Here is a 20,902-nt window from a genome sequence, read left to right on the forward strand (position 1 = left end):
AATTAAGGAAGTGGTTGGTGGCACAGGATGACTGAGTCACTGGTTGGCACTCGGGGCTGAGCCCCAATTCCTTATATCATTTCTTTGCTCTCCCCAGGAGGAGATACCTGATTAAAGGGAAGAAAACTTTTTCACTAATAACATATTGGCCTCATCTAACTCCCTGCATCTTTAATTAATGTTTACAAAGTACTTTAATCTACCGCACTTACTAGTTAATTAGGCAAGTATTATTATCCCCCTCTTTCTGAACCAAATCCAGGAGAGATTCTCAATTCTGTCAGTCCTTAATCCTCATTGAATAATGGACCTAAGCTTTCTGTTCATGTTCTTTTTTCTCTTAAATTTTGTTCCATGTAAACACTAATGCATGTATCGTGAATTGGCTTAGTAAAAGTTAAATAGTATTAAATAGCCACAGGCGAGAGTAACATAGGCAGCCCCTGTTTTCCACAAATTCAGATAAAGAAAAAAAGACATAAGTGCTTCCCAGAATTATTTTTCCTTTTTAGTAGTGTTCTTTTCGCTTGGTTAAGCTTTTATGATGTATAAACATATGTGTAGCTTAGTTTTTTAGCTTTAAAATTTTTAATGTACACATTATCTTGTGTGTACGAATTAAATTTTACACGGTATCTTTTCTTCCAGGTGAAGAGGAGATAGGGAAGAAGAAATTGAAGTATGATGGGATTAGGAAGGAAGAAAGGGAAAAGAAAAAGGCACAAAAAGAAAAAAAGGGTGGGAGGGTGTGGCGGACAGGAAATGAACAGGGAAGAAAATGAGACTGAGGTTTCAACCAAGGCGGTAGGGGGAGGAGGCCAGCCCTGCTAGCTCGTACCTGATCTTTGTGGGAATTGCGAACAGGTGGCCCTTCGGCGGGGCCGGTGCAGACCTGGCCAGGGCGCAGCGTGAGTACCTGAGCTCAGGCTGCCTTCCAGTACCCCCTGCACCCCTGCCCAGGCACCTCTGTGCCAAATGAACCTACTCAAAGGCACTAGAAGGTGAGAAAGGACATAAAGTGAGGTAAGAAAACAAGAAATGGCTTAGAGGGGGAATTTAAAGATTGTTATTCCTAAAAGTACTTAGATAACGTCAATGGAGAAAAGAACGAAGAAACATCTGGAGGGTCTTTGGACCTGCTGTTGTTACTACTTTAAAAATCCATGAAATTGACAAAATTTTACTTTCTTTTCACTCGAATTTTTACTAAATTCTTCTGAGGTTGTTCTTTGCTAAGAAAATGCCGGTGATACATGGCTCAAAATATTAGACAATTATTCTTATTAACTCTGTGTAAGTTAAAAATTTTAAAGTAAACTTTAAAAATTTAAGCTAAACATAATTTTTGTTGTATAAAAATAATTACTGTGTAAAATTGGCTTGAGAAACTGCAATATTTATAATGACCACTAGAGGGAGGTAGACAGGAAAGGAGAAAGTGGTTAGCGAGTAAGCTTCCTGAGTTTACTAAAAATTACAGCATTTTAGAGCTGAAAGAGGAGATGTCAAAAGACATGATTTTGCTTTATGCCTCTTCCACTTAGAATATGTGTAATCTTGAGCTATTTATTCTTTTTGAGACTCAGTTCCTCAACTGTACAATGAAGCTATTAACACCTACCTTGGGAGCCTAAAACAAAATTATTTTAAAGTTTACTTGAACAAGTAGCAGATAAGAAGGGTTAAGAAGATTATGAAAATGAAGAAACAGATGGGAAATTTCCCTGTTTGTTAGTTAAACAGTATAAAATAATAATTTAAAGTATCAAAATAGAATATTAGTAGATATTGAATGATATAGATAATAAAATAGGATAACCCAGAAAAAGACAGTGTTGATATACTGTAGATTTTAATATGTGATGGAGTCATCTAAAATAAATGAAAAAGGGACAGATTCTCAATAAAATGGACTTGAGAAAGCTAGTAATTTGGAAAAAAATCAAGTTGAGCTCATACATTTCATTATGTGTTAAAAGAAATTTCAGCTACATTAAAGAACTTTAAAACTAGGAGAAAATTTAGGCAAATATTTATGTAACCTCAAGATGGGGGAAGAAAAGAAATCAAAAAATCATAAAGGAAATGACCAGTAGACTAGATTATATAAGAATTTACAAATTGTGACAACTAAAAATATTGTGAACAAAATAGAAAACAGAACAAATCTGACAGTTCATTTTTTTAAAAAAATTCATTTGTTAATTTATTTTTGGCTGCACTGGGTCTTCGTTGCTGTGTGCGGGCTTTCTCTAGTTGCGGCGAGTGGGGACTACTCTTCGTTGCGGTGCGCAGGCTTCATTGCGGTGGCTTCTCTTGTTGCGGAGCACGGGCTCTAGGCACGCAGGCTTCAGTAGTTGTGGCACGTGAACTCAGTAGTTGTGGTTCGCGGGCTCTAGAGCACAGGCTCAGTAGTTGTGGTGCACGGGCTTAGTTGCTCTGTGGCATGTGGGATCTTCCCGGACCAGGGCTCGAACCCATGTCCCCTGCATTGGCAGGCAGATTCTTAACCACTGCGCCAACAGGGAAGCCCTGACAGTTCATTTTATCCTCAATACAAGAGTACACACACATTGATAAGAAAACTCTAATAACTCAATGAGAAAATTTCCTCAAAGAAAAAATAAAAACGATTAGTGTGTATATGTAATTATATTTTAAAGTGTTTGGATTACCCAGTAATTGAAAAAATTAAAAATTAAAATAGTAAGCAATATTTTCATCTATTAAATTAGAAAAACATTTTAAAATTCTAACATTCAGTACTGGCAGGAGTGCAGTGAAATGGGCAATTTTATATATTATAGTGGGAGCATACGTTGATATAACTTTACTGGAAAGTGATTTTGTGAAATATTTCAAGACCCTTAAAAATGTTTATATACTTTGGCCTACAATTCCATATCTAGGGATTCAACAGAAATAATCAGAAAAGGGGAAAATATTTGTGCACTGTCTCCTTTTTCGTAATGTCAGAAAATTAGAAACAACCAAAAAATCCAAAATTAGGGGGAAGTTTAAGTGAACTATTATGCAGCTATTAAAAATCAGGTATTTTTCATGAACACAAGAAAATACCTAAATATATTGTTAAAGGGGAAAAAAGAACATTACAGAATTGTGTGTAAACTATTGCTTCAACTATGGAAAAATGCATGTATATATTCAAAAACTAGAAGGAAATATATCAAAAGGATGACAGTTACTCTTTCTGGCTGTGATTATGTGATTCTTATTTATAGTATTGTATATGTCCCAAATTTTCTGTTGTGGTTCTATATTTACTGTTATAAATCAATACAGACTAATACAAATTTTTGATACAATAAATGCCAATGTGCATAGCATAGAGTCTGGCTTATATCAAACATTCCATAAATATTTGGTAGATAATAGAAGGAGGGAAGAGAAGGAGATTGATGCATTTCAAGGATGACTTGCTAGTGAAATTTCTTGATTTAAAAAAGGAAATAATTATTCTACAAATGAGGAAATTACAGCCTGGAGGTTTTTTGGTGACAAATTTCAAGGAAAACTTTAAAAGATGATAATAAAGTGGTTCCATACTTCCTGAAAGCAAGTAGATAACATGCTACCTTGTCTGTATTCCAGGTCGATATTCTGAAGGAGAACTACATGTTAGAAGAAACAAACGTGGAAGAAAATGGTAAATAATTTTATCTGAACTCAATGATAAGAGTCTGAAAGAGAAGCTAGGTTCTAAAAAGATCCCTGAGGAAGAAGTGCTGTTCATTCACGCTTTAGGACCTGCCAAGTGACTGACGTCCAAACAGGAAGAGAGAATGTATGGAGCCCATTCATTTTTCATCCAGAGATTGCTTGTGGTTTCTTCTGTGCCAGGTGTTACTAGGGGTAAAGTCCAGGAGATGCAACAGTGAACAGTATGGATAGGTTCCCTATCTACAGGGAATTTATGGTCCAGGAGGGCTTGGTGGGATGCAGACAAGACTCAAATGATAAACTGGTTAGTCACCAACCATCTATTAATCCCTAGATGACATAGAAGTGATTCTGTAAATAAAACAATGGTGAGGTGAACCGTATCCCCCCAGAGATAAGCCTGAGGACTCAGGGGTGGTTGAAATTTGTCTGAGGATAACTTGCTTCGCTTCCGCTGTTCTCTGGCTAGCTTTCGGTTTACAGATGGAGGATGCAAAGCCGACAGGGTCTTGGAAATGGCTCCAGGAACCTGTGGTGTCTGGGGAGCCGGGGACAGGAGAGCCTTGGGAAGTTTTCTGTGCAAGTGTCTTTTAACCCTGTCCGTCTTCCCACAAATTTCACTAAGGCCTCCACTCCTCACGAGTGCTTTTGGAGTGAACCTTATTCTCAGGAGATTTGAATATGGGCTGAAACTGGCCTCAGGTGGGTCTTAGGTAAGAGCTGGGACCCAATGAGACCCAGTCCTGTTTGTGTCACAGACATTTGGAAGGAGAGATGAGTACAGTGCGTTGGAATACTTAACATTTGTAGTTTGTGTTACCTTCTGCTAAGTTGAATTCTTCTAAACCCATTTCAGGTAAAAGATTTCATTATGCCAGATTTCTACATTTGAGGGCTGACTTTCTTTTTTATACAATTCTGTTGTGACCCAAGACATAACTTCTTCTTTGATGTGACCCTGAACTTAAGGATGTTAATTCCCTGATTTTGAGGGAGCAAAATGTACGTAGTGTTACAGTCAGAGAGACAGAGGAATCACTGACCAGGGTCGTTAACCACTTAGTGGGACCGTGGAGTCCAGGTCTGTCCCCAGCTTACAGATTCAATAACTCTGTTCCCGTCAGTGCCACCTGGATGCCACCAGGTGCTCAGACAGTGGGTCTCAACTGTATTTCCAAGTTGCAGTACTGGTGGAGGAAAGGATGGGGAAAATGAAACTGGCAATCCTTTGATAAGCTTAAAATGTTTTATTTCAATTTCTAAATTGTTAAATAGGATTAAAAAAAAAAACCTCTTCCTACAGAGAATCACAATAGGAAAAGAAATCACACCGAATGCTTCCGTTCACTGGGAGTAATAAAATGTGGGATATTTTTTCCCTCTTGTACTAAAATTGCCCTGAGGACCTCTTACATTCCCCATTCAGGAAGTCACCGGGAACTAACCAGCTTCTCAGGACTTCCTGATGGTCAACACTTCTGAGCTGGCTGTACTGCCAGCTACACCCCCAGTCCCATTTCCAAACTAAGAAGAGGCTTGCAGGTCCTAAGCTTTGTGGAGATGCAGTTAGTATTCATGGTGGGAGGCTGTAACAGGAGACTGGAGCGGGGCTGTGTTCCCTTTCTATCCACCCAGGACAATCTCCTTTCTAACCATCTCCAAGTCAACTGATTAGGGACTTAATTTTATTGTTTTAAAATATTTATTTATTTATTTAGGCTGCAGCGTGTCTTAGTTGCGGCATGCGGGATCTTCCTTGTGGCATGCGAGATCTAGTTCCCTGACCAGGGATTGAAACCTGGGCCCCCTGCACTGGGAGTGTGGAATCTTAACCGCTGGACCACCGGGGAAGTCCCTGATGAGGGACTTTACATCCACAGAATCCCTTTTGCCACATAATGTGACATAATCACAGAGGTGACATCCCATCCTATCTGCAGGCTCCACTCATGCTTAGGGGGCTGGAATCTTGGGGGCCAGCTTAGAATTCTGCCTGCCACAGAGGGGAAGGGGTTCCTTTAATCCCCACAGCCAAGTCAGGGCGAGAGTCCTAAGACAATCACTCATAAAGATTGGGGTTCAGCAAAACGGGGAATTAGACTCTTGCTAGGGTGACCTCGTAGTTACCCCCAGGCCACGAGGAGCTGAGCGGGGTAAGAAGGGCACAGTGAGCATTCTGGGAGCCGAGGAGCATGGCACAGTGTGTCCTTCCCATTGAGGTTTGGGGACAGACTTGAAAGGCTTGTGACCTGCCAGGCTGGAGATTTCAGAGCAGTCCCTTCCCTTGGGCTAGAAGGGCTGCAAGCTCAGTGAGCCTTGCGGGAAGATGGGGCAGCTCCACCCAACCCACTCTCCAAGTCCGTCCAAGCGTGTGGAAGGGGACCCTCCAGTTCTTGGGGCTCTATGTGCGGGAACATACATTACCCCAAGGGCAGAACAAGCAAGCTGCTGGGGGGCCGATGGGCCAGGCGACTGAGTTTGAGATGGAATGCCTAGGACTGAACCTTTAAAAAAATTTTTTTTTAATTGTGGTAAAATATACATAGCATAAAATTTACCATTTTAACCATTTTTAAGTGTACAGTTCAGTGCTATTAAGTGCACTCACAGTGTTGTACAACCATCAGCATTATCCATCTGCAGTACTTTTCCATTATCCCAAACTGAACCTCTGTCCCCATTAAATCCTCACTCCCATTCCCCAGCCCACACCCCTGGCACCACCGTTCTACTTTCTGTCTCTATGATTTCAACGACTCTGTGGACCTCATATAAATGGAATCACACAACATCTGTCCTTTTGCGACGACGTCTTTCACTTAGTATGTTTTCAGGTTCATCCATGTCATAATATGTATTAGAATTTCCATCGTTTTTATAGTTCACTAATAATCCTTTTTATGTATAGACCATGCTTTCTAATTCCATTCTTCTGTGATGGACCCTTATGTTGTTTCCATGTTTTGGCTATTGTGAATAATGCTGCAGTGAATGTGGGTGCACAAAAATCTGTTCAAGTCCCTGCTTTCAGTGATTTTGGGTGCATACCCAGAGGTAGAATTGCTGAATCGTATGGTGATTCCATGTTTACCTTTTTGAGGACCCACCATACTGTTTTCCACAGTGGCTGCACCCACCTGCAACGCCTGTATGCGGGTTCCAATTTCTCCACATCTTCATCAACACTTGCTATTTTCTTTGTCGTCGTCGTTGAATGATTAGAATTGAATCTTTAATACAAAAATGAGACTGGTCTAATAACCCAAAATCTTAGGCAGATTATTAAATCTGGCCAGTCTGATCGCTGGTGGGAAATGGGGATTCAGCAGAGAGCAGCTGCTGACAGCAATGAAACCATCCCGTGCTTACATCCCCAGCAAGGTGAGAATCCTCTGTAAACCAGTTACAGGAATAGAGTTCTTTTTCTTAAAATGCTTACTAGCTTTGTAAATGATCCACGTAAGAGTGCAGCAGCCTAGGGCTTCCCTGGTGGCGCAGTGGTTGGAGTCCGCCTGCCGATGCAGGGAACATGGGTTCGTGCCCCGGTCCAGGAAGATCCCACGTGCCGCGGAGCGGCTGGGCCCATGGGCCATGGCTGCTGAGCCTGCGTGTCCGGGGCCTGTGCTCAGCAACGGGAGAGGCCACAACAGTGAGAGGCCCGCGTACCGCAAAAAAAAAAAAAAAAAAAAAAAAAAAAAGAGTGCAGCAGCCTAAATACATTTACTGCCTTCTTCATTCCACCTCCATTCACTTCCTAGACCCTGGCTGTCCGGGTTCTATTCCCACGACTGTTCTGAAGCTGTCTTCTCTGAGTTCTCGTCCCAGCTTACAGGCATCTAGGAGCTTGGACTGTCCATTAAATAGAAGTATTTAATTCCCAAAGTTGAGTCTTATAGCAGAGTTCACTCTGCTCTCCTTGGGCAAAGACATTCATCACCCTGCTCTCAAATATGACTTCTATGACCATGACCTGAACAATCCTCACCTCTGGGCATTATTCATTTCATTTAACAAGCTGAGTGCCTCCCCTCACTGTGGTCAGGAACCTGGTTTTAAATTGTCTGCTGGGCATCTCATTAAATTTAAATTCATTCATCCATCCATCATCCCTGTTGGGTTGTGAAAGGTGAGGCTGTCTGCTTAGGATGCTTGAGTTGGGAGAAGAATAGACACACACACAAAAATGTTAAATCATTCTGCATGATACAGAAACAGGAGTAATCCACTGGTATCTCAAGAAGGGGGTCGGGATCCTGAAGAAGGAAATGGAAGAGTCTAGAGGAATGGGGGTGGGGAGGGCTAGCTAGAAACATGGAAGAAAACCAGGGCCTGTGGAGAGATGTGGATATAAAACATTCTTTATGTCGAAAGCGATGGGACTTGGAGAGCGCAGTGATGTCTGACGTTGGATTTGAAGTGTTTGCACACCGTGTGGTAATTCTCCCTGCTGCTCCCAAACCATGTAATGCCGGCAGTGCTTTGGGGGAACGGAAAGGGTCATATCCCATGATTTCAGGAAAGCAAGGACGGTTAAAGCGGGGCTGGGAGTAATGGTTTGGAGTCAGAGGAAAGCAGGGAAATCGGTGACAGTGTGGATGAGAAGGCAAACCCATGTGTTCTTGGATATGTTAGAGAAGTAGATGAGAGTATTCTAGATTCAGCTGTTAATGACTGCATTTCATTTTGATATTAAGTGAAACAGTGACCTCAGGAAGTTGGAGGCCAGGGAGTTGCCTGGATTATAGAATCTTCACGAACAAGACTTGACCTGGGGCACCAGGTGCCTGTTCTTCATACATGTTAACATCCTTATGGGACCGGTGACATGTGTTTTTCATGCTAAGTGTTTGGCCCTCACCTTTCGGGCTCATAATCTTCTCTCTCAGATCCCGACCTTCTTTCTTAAGCTCTTTTCAAGGCCTGGAGGGAATTTCCAGTGGTTAGGACTCTGCGCTTCCACTGCCAGGGGCCCGGGAACTAAGATCCTGCGAGCTGCATGGCAAGGCCAAAAAAAAAAAAAAAGAGGCCTGGAGCCCCTGTTGTTCACATTTCAGGGGCATAAATAATAACAACCGTTACATCTTTATACCATTTCATGGTTGACAAAACATATTCACACACATTTAATCCTCTTGACGGTGATTATTCCCATTTTACAGATGAAACTGAGGTTCAGACGTGTTCAGTGACTTTGCTCAATCTCACTTGTGTAGTAAGTGACAAAGTGGTTGTTCTAATCCACTGCTCTCTGCTTTTGACCAGAGCTGCCATTCCTGAGTCTGTGTTGACCGGGTGTAGCAGTACTATTTCATGCATTTTCTCTCTGTAAAGCCAATTAAGGAATTTGTGCTCATACTGTTGACTATTTTCAAGGTTATTAAATTAGTATTGGGGGAAAGTACAAACTTTATGAGAGTTTTAGGAATAGTCATAAACATGAGAAATGTGGAAATCTTGTCTTATAAAATGTTCATCTGAGTGGAGTGAGCTGAGGAGTTACTGAGAGGGAGGGCTACAGGGATGACAACAAAATAGAAGCTGTGTCTCAGCTAAAGGTTGAGAACTACATAAAAATCCATTATTTCAATGGAACGTGCCACAACATTTCCCCAAAGTGTTCCATAAAGAATTACTGAATGCCAAATGCAAAGTTAGTACTTTTAACTTGTGAAAAGATTCTGTGCTTCCATGTACCAAAGAAATCCAAACAATAATTCCACGGGTAAGGCTAACCTACCTAAAGCATCACCTCCTCCAACACAGAGTAAAGCCCTTCATTCAGGCAAGACCACAGAAGCTACAAAAAGGTAAGGCTACAGGCTCGTGCTGCGCAGACTTCATTTTTTTGGCCATCTTCATGTCTTCCTTCGGTTTTATTTGGAACCCCTTAGCCAGGCTGACAGAGGTGACAAAAATAGATGCAAGACCCTGCAGGTGAGGGGCAGAGCTGGCTGGGGAAGGGATGCAGTGTGCTTCACGCTGACTCTCCCAGGCAGGACAGATGGCCCATCCCTGCAAAACCTGTATTACGGTGGGAGAATAATTATGCCCAACAGAGTATCTGAATATGCCCATTTTCCAGCAGCCATGTGAGGAGAGCAGGGGTAATTGATATCCAAACAGCTCCGTAATAGGTTTTGAGTTTTGTCTCCCATCAGCCCATTTCCCACATTCACTAAAAATAGCAAAATTAATTAATTTTCATTGGCTTTCCCTTCCCCTTCCTCTCCTGGGAAGAAGTGCTTCTGAGCACTGAAGAGGAACAGGCCTGCTTAGATTCATAAATTGAATAGTTGAAGCCATTGAGGTCTGACTCTAGAGCTAAATTCATCTGATCTAATCAACAGAGGGCAGAACAAATAACAAGCCATTCTGACTTAACATTGCGTTAAAATGTTGTGTTAAGAAATTCCAAATGTTTGAGACATTTCTAAGAGGGCCACATAATTTTTCATTTCATAAATGCATTTACTAAAAGATGCCTTTAAATTGTAAGCTCCTTTTGTGTGTTAAGAATATTCAGATTACACACAAGACCACTTCTGTGGCTTAAAAGCTACATCCATAGCTCTGATCCTATAGCAGTTCTCACACTCAATCTCAGAATATTTTTCAGATACTAATTCGTTAACTAGATGACATTATATATCCCATTTTCAGGAGGAGAAACTGAGGCTCCAAGAGAACCTGCAGAAGGACATGGTTCTTGCTCCCCCATCTGTGGCTTTCTTCAGTAAAAGGCCTTTGCAAATTCAGGGACACTGCCCAACAGGTGGAGTGGTTATAAAAGGAGGGTATTATTACAATAAGGTGGTAATAGAATAACACACTGTAATTTTTGGCAAAATAGTTTTCAGACAATTGAAGAAAGCCATAAACATTGGATTAGGGAAATAAAAAGCTATTTAAATATATTTTTAAAATAGATAGCCTTTGTCCTCTAGCCCAGCGAAGACATACCTGTAGGGTGGCATTGGCCGAACATCTTTAAATAAGTGAAAAAGTATCTAGTAACTGGAACTGTAGCACCCGCGGGAGCCAAGTCTGTGTGGCATGTCAGTGCCAGGTGTGGGCTGACCACCGCCCTGGGGTCTGATCACTATCTCCTGGGCACTGTCTGCTCTCTGAAGGCCTCTTCCATTTCACCAGTGAATACCGTCCTCTGGGGACAGAGCCTTCTTGGTAGCCAATTCCAGATTGTGAAGTGATGACCCAGTTCTCTTAGGAGACAGACTGGGAGGAAACCGTGGATGTCAGGTGGAGGTAGGAAGGCACGGGGCTCCTCCAATCCTGCTGGAGCAGCCCCTGAACTTCAGAGACCCGCCCCTCTCCCCAGGCTTTGCTCACTCGGGCACAAGCCCATACATCTTTCATGGGAGATCAGAATGGAGACTTCTTTTTTTTTTTTTTAATTTTATTTATTTTTTTATACAGCAGGTTCTTATTAGTTATCCATTTTATACATACTAGTGTATAGATGTCAATCCCACTCTCAGAATGGAGGCTTCTGACCCTGCCCTTGTTAAGAAGCTGAAGTCAGTTACTCACTACGAGGCCACTGAACTCTCTCCTTTTGTTTTTTCACAAGTGGGACAGGACCATGGGGCGTGGCATAACAGAACCTGGGGATCTATTGTAATAATGACTCAATTCCTTTGTTGCTAATAAGTGGACAAGTTGGAGCGAAGCCCCAGTTTGTGATGTGTGAATGCTGCCCGCTAAAGGCCCCTCAAGCAGAGGCCTGCTCACACACGCCAAGCTCAGCCGACTCCTCAGCGCTGCATTCCTCTGTTTGGCCCCCAGATTCCCTCCTCACTCAGACCCTTGCTGCCTCTGTGGCCTGAATGCTTCCTGAACCTGCACCCTAATCTGCCAGAGTTGCTCTCGTTCTGTACCTTTAAAGATCTTGCTGGTCCTTTTGAAGCTCAGCTTGAGTGTGGCTTGCACGTCCCCCCAAAATCTCCACCTACTCCTTTCTCTCTCTCTCTCTTTTTTTTTGCCATAAATATATATTTCTTTTATTTATTTATTTATTTTTAAAGGGGAAGAGTTTATTTATTTATGTTATGCATTCATGCATGCATGATCTTAGTCCCAGGGACTGAACCTGCGCCCCCTGCAGTGGAAGCACAGCATCCTAACCACTGGACCGCCAGGGAACTCCCCCAAGTTTCCTTGACTTTCTAAAAATGCCTTACATGATATGACAACAGCCATCCATGCTCCCTACAGACAAGTAGACAATACAGAAAGGGTGAAACAGGAAAATTAGAGAACTCCCTTCTTGGACCACAGCAAGCAGGTTGGTGCTTTTGCTTGGAATATTTTTGTGTGTGTGGGCAGTTGGTTACCTTTGAAAACACGGGTTGCTAACTCCGAGGGTCCACCTGGGTGCACAGGCCCTGGGGAGCGCACACGTGGAGGCCCCAAGGCTGCAAACTCTGTCCCTCCCAGCAACAGACAAATGGTCAGGGCCCCGACAGACAGTCGCGGCCGCGCCTATGTTTCTTTTTTTTTAAATCAAAGTATAGTTGATTTACAATATTGTGTTAGTTTCTGGTGTACAGCAAACTGATTCAGTTATATATATATATGTGTGTATGCGTATACATATTCTTTTTCAGATTCTTTTACATTATAGGTTATTACAAGATACTGAACACAGTTCCCTGTGCTACACAATAGGTCCTTGTTTACCTATTTTATATATAGTAGTGTGTGTATGTTAATCCCAACCTCCTAATTTATCCCTCGCCCCCCTTTCCTCTTTGGTAACCATCAGTTTATTTTCTATGTCTGTGAGTCTGTTTCTGTGTTGTAAATAAGTTCATTTGTATCATATTTTAGGTTCCATATGTAAGTCATATCATATGATATTTGTCTTTCTCTGTCTGACTTACTTCACTTAGTATGATAATCTCTGGGTCCATCCATGTTGCTGCAAATGCATTATTTCATCCTTTTTTATGGCTGAGTAATATTCCATTGTGTATATATATCACATCTTCTTTATCCATTCACCTGTCAGTGGACACAGGTTGTTTCCATGTTTTGGCTATTGTACATAATGCTACTGTGAACACTGGGGTGTGTGTATCTTTTCTAATTAGAATCTCCATCTTTTCCAGATATTTGTCCAGGAGTGGGATTGCTGGATCATATGGTAGCTCTATTTTTAGTATGTTTAAGGAAGCTCCATCTTTCTTTCTCTTTCTATAGCACTTGAAACATTCTGCCTGGCGGCGTGGTTGTCTCTACCCCCATCTAACTGAGCACCCACCAGTGGGTCGGAAGATCTTTGATCTCTTAGGAGCCAGGCCCATGCCTTCTTCCCCCTGAGCCCCTGGCGCATGGAACACACCATTTTGAAAATTACGCTTATTTGGAGTAGATGGAAACCGAATTGAAGGGGGTTAAGGAAGAGACAAGGGGTCAAGAGGCGGAGGCAGAAGGTTGGCGGCCAAAGGAAGGGAGCAATAAGATGACTGCTCAGAGGGCAGCAGGGTTGAGTGCCACTCGTCAGCAAGTGTGATGGAACCAGTGTGAGGAGAGGATGCAGTGGAAGGTTGCAGAGAGAGACGGGCTAAGCCCTGTGTCACTGATGCGTGTTGCTCCTCATGAGGGCTCACAGGAGCTTGGGGAACGGCCAGAGCGCTAGCCTCTCAGAGCATCATGTCTTCAGGGAGTGCACTATAACAAACAAAATGCATGGTCAGTGTTCTTGGAATAGCTGAACGGTAAGAGTGCCGGTGCTGAGGAGGGGAAAGATCACAGCGTCCAGGGCAATCACGACAGAGGAGATGGTTCATGGTCCATCCCAGGGGTTCCCTGTGGAGGTGACCAGGGCTGTTTAAACCACACGGCTGGGTTCTGGATCAGAGGATCCCCCAGGCTCCAGGAGACATTCCACTTGGCCTCACGCATCCTCCAGCTACAACAGATGAACCTCTCACCTATTTTTAAGGATTCCCAGGCGAGGGGATCTCGTTCCCTTTTTCGCGGGGAATGGAAAGAGCATGGGAAGCTTTCTTTCCTGGGTTAATTGAGGCCGTGTCGGTGAACGTCTCGAGGCTGCCTGGATAGTATTTTGTGAGGTCCTGATTCAAGGAGGGTGTGTCAGGCTGCTGTCTGGTCCTGGGTGCTCCGGAAGTTGGGAAGTGGAGGGGACACTGCCATTTGTTGAGTGATGTCACTACGTATAGAACTTACCTCCTGCTCTCTGGACTCTGAGACCAGCCCAGCAGCGAGGGTGGTGGGATGAGGCGTGGGGTCAGGATGGCGGATGCGAGGCTCTTTCCCAGAATCCGGTGGAGTCACACAGCCCAGAAAGGAAGGGCTGAAAGACCTGGAGTTGCTTTTCATGAGGGGCCTCAGAGTGATGCCATTCCTACAGCCTGGGGGGCAAAGAGCTGCAAACCCTGACTAAAGGCCATTCTTTGAAAGGTATGCAACCCAGGTAACGAAACGTGAAATAGAGCCGGAGGGGAGGCCCCCATCAAAGATCTGGGCTAATGCTGCCAGCGTCGGATTTCCGTAATCCCTAGGATTCAACCAACAGAGGGAACAAGGACTTTTGATTTTATTTCCATGGTGGTGCAATTTCTCCTTTTAATTCTGAAATGCTTTAATTGATAGTCTTCACCTGGGTCTACCGCTTCTCAGAAGGTCACAGGATGTCCATCACCAAAGATGCCCAATCCAGACTAGAAGTCATCTTGCGGGTAAAATTCAAGATACCCCTGCAGAACCCACTTCTAATTCTGACCAAATAAAGAAACCCGTGAATTGCCTGCAGGGTTGGTCTCCCAATTTAAAGGCACTGTGTCCTGCCTAATGTTCTCCAGGAGAACTTCAGACTAGAAAATCCTGGATCTAGGAAACCTGCTCTGATAAATTTGAAATGGATGTAGGGGCAGTGTTTCAGGATGGGAGTCAAGGGCCTTTGAGGGGACTCTTCAAAGTCAGGTATTGTTAAAAAAAAAAAAAAAAAAAAAGTCAGGTATTGTTGTGGGCTGAGTTACGACCCCCCAAATTCACATGTTGAAATCTTAACCCCCAACACCTCAGAATGTGACAGTATTTGGAGATAAGCCCTCTAAAGGGGTAAGTTAAAATGAGGTCACTAAGGTAGGCCCTAATCCAATAGGACTGCTGTCCTTATAAGAAGAGGAAATTCGAACACAGACACAGAGGGAAGACCCCATGAAGATGTGGGGAGAAGACAGCTGTCCACAAGCCAAGAGAGGCCTCAGCAGAAACCAACCCTGCCCACCCCTTGATCTCAGCCTTCAGCCTCCAGGACAATAAGACAATAAATGTCTGCTGTTGAAGCCCCCAGGCTGTGCTACTGTCTCAGGGCAGACCTCCTGAGCAGACCGCTACAGGTGTGTTGAGGCATAACTGTTATAGGGGAGCGGGGCACAAGGCCCAGGAGAGGGAGGCACAGCCTGGAGCCTGAGGGACTGCTCTGAAATGACAAGAGCTAAAGTGGACTATTCTAGGTTAGGGCGGAAGCCTCAGGGGGTGAAGTACAGACAGTTGTAGGTCAGCCTGGGTTAAGACAATAGCAATCAGCTCATCTAACCTCTGCTCCCAGCTTCAGCTCACACGCTCACCTGCCCCTTGCCCAGCCGCCCAACTTGTTTCTCATTGGTCAGGGCCTTGACCGCCAGGGTCTTGTTATATCTCCCAGGAATATATGCAATATATTAGGGGACCCCTGAAGTTGGCAGAATACCTGTCCCTCCCCCAGTGCTCTCCGTTGGTGGAATTTCACAATAGTGGTGGAGAAAACATTTGGAGTAAAGGCCTTTCCTAGGTAGCCCTCAGATTATATCACTTTGGGGACTGCTGACCATTTCTGCTCTTAAGGCTTCCCTGGTTAAAGAGGAAAAGATTGAAAAGAAAAAAATTATGGACCATGGGATGCAAAACTGAGTTGAAAAATTGAGCGGAATCTTCAGTGTGGCGTCCCCAGACGGAGCCCTGTGTCTTACTCAATCTCAGATCTTGATTCCCCTCGTTTTTGTCTTTAGTACCTTAAAACAATCAATGGCCCAACACAGGGACAATATTGGAAGTTTTCCTGTTGAGTGGACTCAATGCTCCCCCAAAAGTGAGTTATTTCACTACTTAGAGTCTTGATTTTCCATGTGCAAAACTGTGGGTTGTGCTAGCCATTGCCTCCTTGCTCAAAAAACCATCAGGAACATTCAAGTTGAAATAAATATTCAGGTTCCCAGTAAGTATTTGTTAAATTGGCAGCTCCAGCATACTTACTAGAAGTGGGAAATACAGTGACCTGAGACTTAAGTTCCCCTTTTTAACTTTTGAGGTTGGAGGGAACTACTTATTGCTTTTTATGAAAAAAACCCCATTCATTTTGCTCATTAAATTGTTATAATTTTCTTTTTAATAATAGGTCTGTAATAGGTAGAAATTCCCCCAAATTGTGGAAAGTATGGCTTCTCATCTCACTATAATTTTGATAATTATAGCTAACAACCATTCATTTAGTTGGCATCATTTGGGAGAACTGAAACATTTCTTTGAGTGTCTTCATTGTAATAGTTAACGTTTTGATAGAATCTCTTCAAAATCCATTAAACATCCTTTTATCTTCCTAAACATTGTCCACTGGATACAGCTTAAAGGTTTTATTCCTCAGGGTCATCATACCATTCCTGTCACACTGAGGTGTAATGAGGGTGTCATCACTGAGCTGCTGTGGCTTTTTGCCCTGTGGCTGAATGATCATGTTTTTAGGAATCTTGTGTCTACTTGGTGCCATTGCCTGTTTTTGTCAATCTGTCTGCTTCGAGTACTGTCCACTTGCTGTGGGCTGGGAGAGCAGATATGAAGCTTGCTAGAATATGTCTATAGCTGGATAAAATCGGCTCTGAACTACTCTTTGGTGAAAAAAGGTACAGTGGACATTTGTGAATGCCATCCCAGCTTGCATTACACCTTTCCAATCGTCCCTGACTTCTTTTTTTTTAAACTTATTTTATTGAAGTATAGTTGATTTACAGTGTTGTGTTAATTTCTGCTGTACAGCAAAGTGACTCAGTTACATATATACATTCTTTTTTATATTCTTTTCCATTATGGTTTATCTCAGGACATTGGATATAGTTCCTTGTGCTCTATGCAGTAGAACCTTTTTGTCCATTCATTCTATATGTAATAGTTTGCATCTATTAACCCCAAACTCCCAGTCTATCCCTCCCCACCTCACTCCCCTTTGGCAACCACAAGTCTGTTTTCTATGTCTGTTTGTTTCTGCTTTGTAGATAACTTCATTTGTGTCTATTTTAGATTCCACATATAAGTGATATCATGTGGTATTTGTCTTTCTCTTTCTGACTTACTTCACTTAGTATGATAATCTCTAGGTCCATCCACGTTGCTGCAAATGGCATTATTTCGTTCCTTTTTATGTCTGAGTAGTATTCCATTGTATATATGTACCACATCTTCTTTATCCATTCATCTGTCGATGGGCATTTAGGTTGATCCATGTCTTGTCTATTGTGAGTAGTGCTGCTATGAACATGGGGGGCATGTATCTGCCTATGGATTTTTAAAGTGAGACTTTATATGATAAATTTCCTTATTGTGTAAGCCACTTTGAGTCAGCTTTTCTGCTATCTACATCAAAGAGAGTTCTAATTGACTGATAACGGGAAATAATTTAGTACTTGGACTTGATCGAAGATCTATTTTGGTACCTCAGAATATATCATTGGTACACTTTGTGGCAATACATGGGTGCGCACTTATTCTTTAAAGAGTACATACGCATTGTAGGCACTGTTGTATTATGATATTTCACTATTAAAAAGAAAATAGTTAATACCATTATACACCCATCTAGGCAGACTAACCAATAGCATTCATTCAAAAATATTTATTGAATGTCTGTTATTTGTCAGACACATTCTGGGTCTTAGGGATATAGTTGGGGAACAAGAAAAAAATCCCCGTTCAAAAGGATACAATTTAAAAACACAGAGGATCTATAGGAATGCCAGGTAATGATGTGTGCTATGGAAAAAGTAAAGAAGGTTAAGGGAAGGATGAACAAGGGCTGTTATTTTAGGCAGCATGGCTGGCAAGGCCTCTCTGATGAGGTGACATATGAGCAGAGACCTGAAAGAAGTGAGGGTGAGCTTTGCAGATACTGAGGGATTCAGAAGGAGCTCTCCAGACATGGGAACAGTGTGTGCAGAGGTCCTGAGGTATGAGTGGGCTTGGAGCGCTCTGGACATAGCATGGAGGCCAGTGGACTGGAGTGCAGGGACTGGGGTAGCGGGTGTCAGAAAGACAGCCAGGAGCACAGCCTCATATACAATGTCAGGGACTCTGATTACCTTCAGAGAGAGGTGGGGTCTGTCTGGAGGATTTTGAAGGCATATTAGGATCTGACTCAGTATTCAAAAAATCGCTGTTGGGTGCGGAGAACAGTCTGTAGAGACTAAGGACATGGGGTGCTTTGATGTTGCTCCCTTCAGCAGACTTCTATTTCTTTTTTTTTTTTTTGGCTGTGCAGAGCAGCTTGTGGGATACTAGTTCCCCGACCAGGGATGGAACCTGCACCCCCTGGAGTGGAAGCCGGGACTCCTAACCACTGGACTGCCAGGGGTGTCTCTCAGCAGACTTCTAAATAGCAAAAAAGCACTGACCTGAAAGAGAACAATGCACAAGTTATTGCATTTTATTTTTGCCCCCAGAGTCCTTCTGCACTGTGGGTTCTGTCCTTCTGCAGGATGCCGTTCTCCCTGAGTGACTAGGGAGCCTGTAAATACAGCCGGAGTACTGGAAGCAGATGATGACAGTGGTGCCTGTGACTTTGCAGAACGTGGGAGTCCCTGCCCTGGGTGTTTGATAACCTCTAACCTCTGACCTCTGACCTGGGAGGCAGCCCTGGGCAGCAGAAGCAGCAATGAGTCTGAAACCCACGGCCCTGCTGGACCCCTGGACTCTGCTTCTTCTCTTCTGTCAGACACATCTATACCTTAGCCCGTGGGCTGATTCTCTGTAAGATGATTTCAAAATGAACACAATATAATGTTCTAGGAGTTGAAATTAAAAATGCTCACTTAGGGACTTCCCTGGCAGTCCAGTGGTTAGGACTCTAAGCTTCCACCGCGGAGGGCATGGGTTTGATCCCTAGTCGGGGAACTAAGATCCCGCATGCGGCGCAGCATGGCCAAAAAAAAAAAATGCTCGCTTAACCTAGCTAGATTCCTTCTCTACTTTCCCAAAGGGAGAGGGCAAAGAGAAGAGGTTGAGAGAGCATTAATAACTCTTCGGATGATCTCTGAATACTCCTGCGGAAGGATTAAGGGTTCTTTTGAGGCATCCGGCCAAAATACCCCTCTGTAGTGTTGCATTGAAATTAACTAATGAGATAAGCCTCCTGTTTTAGTTTCCTGTCTTTGGTTATAATTGCCGCTGCAGCCTTGCTCATTGTTTCCTGCGGTTTTTCCTTCTCTGACTGTGATAAATATTAATGCCTTTAATTTTTCATTCCTCCCTTCAGCCTGGGATTCTGTGAAGAGGGAGATTTTCTTGTTCTTTAGGCTGCCTTTCTCAGCGATGAACAATTTTCATTTTCTACAACAGATCTTCCTAGGTTAGTTTTTTTTTTTTTTTTTTTTTTTGCGGCCTGCGGGCCTCTCACTGTTGTGGCGGCCCTGGCTCACGGGCCCAGCCGCTCCACGGCATGTGGGATCTTCCCGGACCGGGGCACGAACGCGTGTCCCCTGCATCGGCAGGCGGACTCTCAACCACTGTGCCACCAGGGAAGCCCCCTCTAGGTTAGTTTTTAATTCAGACCTTCACTTTGGTTTTTCTTTGACTATTTTAAAAACAATGAGAAGGCTACAACAGCCAGAGCTGAATCCAGGGCTTCGAAGCTCATCATGGGCTCTTTTTCGTTGTTTGCTCTCAAGAGTCCTTAACCTGAGGGTGTCAGTTCCCTGTGATTCTAGGCAACGTTTTGTATATTTAGGAAGATGTGGTTTATTTCGCCTAGAAAAGATGTCATAACTTCATCAGGTTTTCAAAATATTCTTACTAAAATAAATTTTAAAACATTCAGAAACCCTGCTTAACCATTCTGGGGATCATTGCTTTGGGCAAATCTAGTGACTAATCCTTGTGATACATGGGAACAAACATAATCATATCTCTAGAGACTGTAGGAAAAAGGTTCTCTCCTCTCTTAGAACCACAGGGCATTTGAACCAAAAATGGTTACCACTTCCCCACCCCTCCTTCACTGCACAGATGCAGAAATGAATTTCTCAAATCTCACAGCACGGGAGTGGCAGAGCTGGGACGTGGTATTCTGTTTACTATCCACGTTCCACCAGCAGCAAGGTGACATCTAGCACTCCCTAGTATTCCACTTCCCAAACTCTTCTCTCTTTATTAAGGTACACTAGTTTATTCCTTCCAATGAAAACAATTTCATTCCAAGTACCAAAGTAATATTTAGTAATTGACAAGAAACCTGACAAATCATATAAAGGGTCTGTATGTCATAAACCTGAGAAATCATTTCTTGTCCTTCCCAGCCTACAGAGGACATCCCTGTGCTTTTTTTTGGCCACACCATGCGGCATGCAGAATCTTAGTTCCCCGACCAGGGATGGAACCCCCACCCCCTGCAGTGGAAGCACAAAATCTTAACCACTGGACTCCCAGGGAAGTCCATCCCTGTGCCTATCGTGGACTCCCGCCATTGCATTGTTAGTTATCTCTTTGTATCCATGCTCCCCATCTCCCCCGGGATTTTCGGGGCTTTGAAGACAAGGACCTTCTCTCGAATGCTTTTATATTCCAGAGAATCTAGCACACAGGCCCGAGCACTATTTGTACATTCCATTGCACTTTAAGGACATTGTCTAGGTGTCACCACTGTGGATCATAATTCCTAAGCTCAGTGCCTTCAAGGGTGAGGCAGGTAATGAAGCAGAACAAGTGTAGGGCCATAGGGACAGTGGAAACAGCAGAAAACTGGGAAATTAGTGCCCCATCAAAATTAAAAATTAAAAAGAAAACAAACTTCAGAGGCCAAACTTCCAGCTATCCTGACATGAAAAGGTCAGTAAATCCTCTCCTCCCCAGACAGTATGAAACTGGACAATATTGTCAGAACCAACCATTTCTGTGCTTTGGAAATTGGCCAAAGGCAGATAACAAACTGAGAAGC

General features: G+C 43.2%; 1 protein-coding gene across 2 annotated transcripts in view; it reads left to right on the forward strand.

Annotated features, from left to right (window-relative positions):
• The window catches only part of UPF2 (UPF2 regulator of nonsense mediated mRNA decay), a 213,275-nt gene that overhangs the window by 177,279 nt on the left and 15,094 nt on the right, over window positions 1–20,902 (forward strand). For both annotated transcript variants that reach the window (XM_060293309.2, XM_060293311.2), the window contains exon 22: window positions 3,613–3,667. In XM_060293309.2, coding sequence (XP_060149292.1) covers window positions 3,613–3,625 — 13 coding nt within the window. In that variant the 3' untranslated portion in view covers window positions 3,626–3,667. The remainder of the gene's footprint in view (window positions 1–3,612; window positions 3,668–20,902) is intronic.

This window comes from Globicephala melas, chromosome 2 (assembly GCF_963455315.2).
Source record: "Globicephala melas chromosome 2, mGloMel1.2, whole genome shotgun sequence".
Taxonomy (NCBI): Eukaryota; Metazoa; Chordata; class Mammalia; order Artiodactyla; family Delphinidae; genus Globicephala; species Globicephala melas.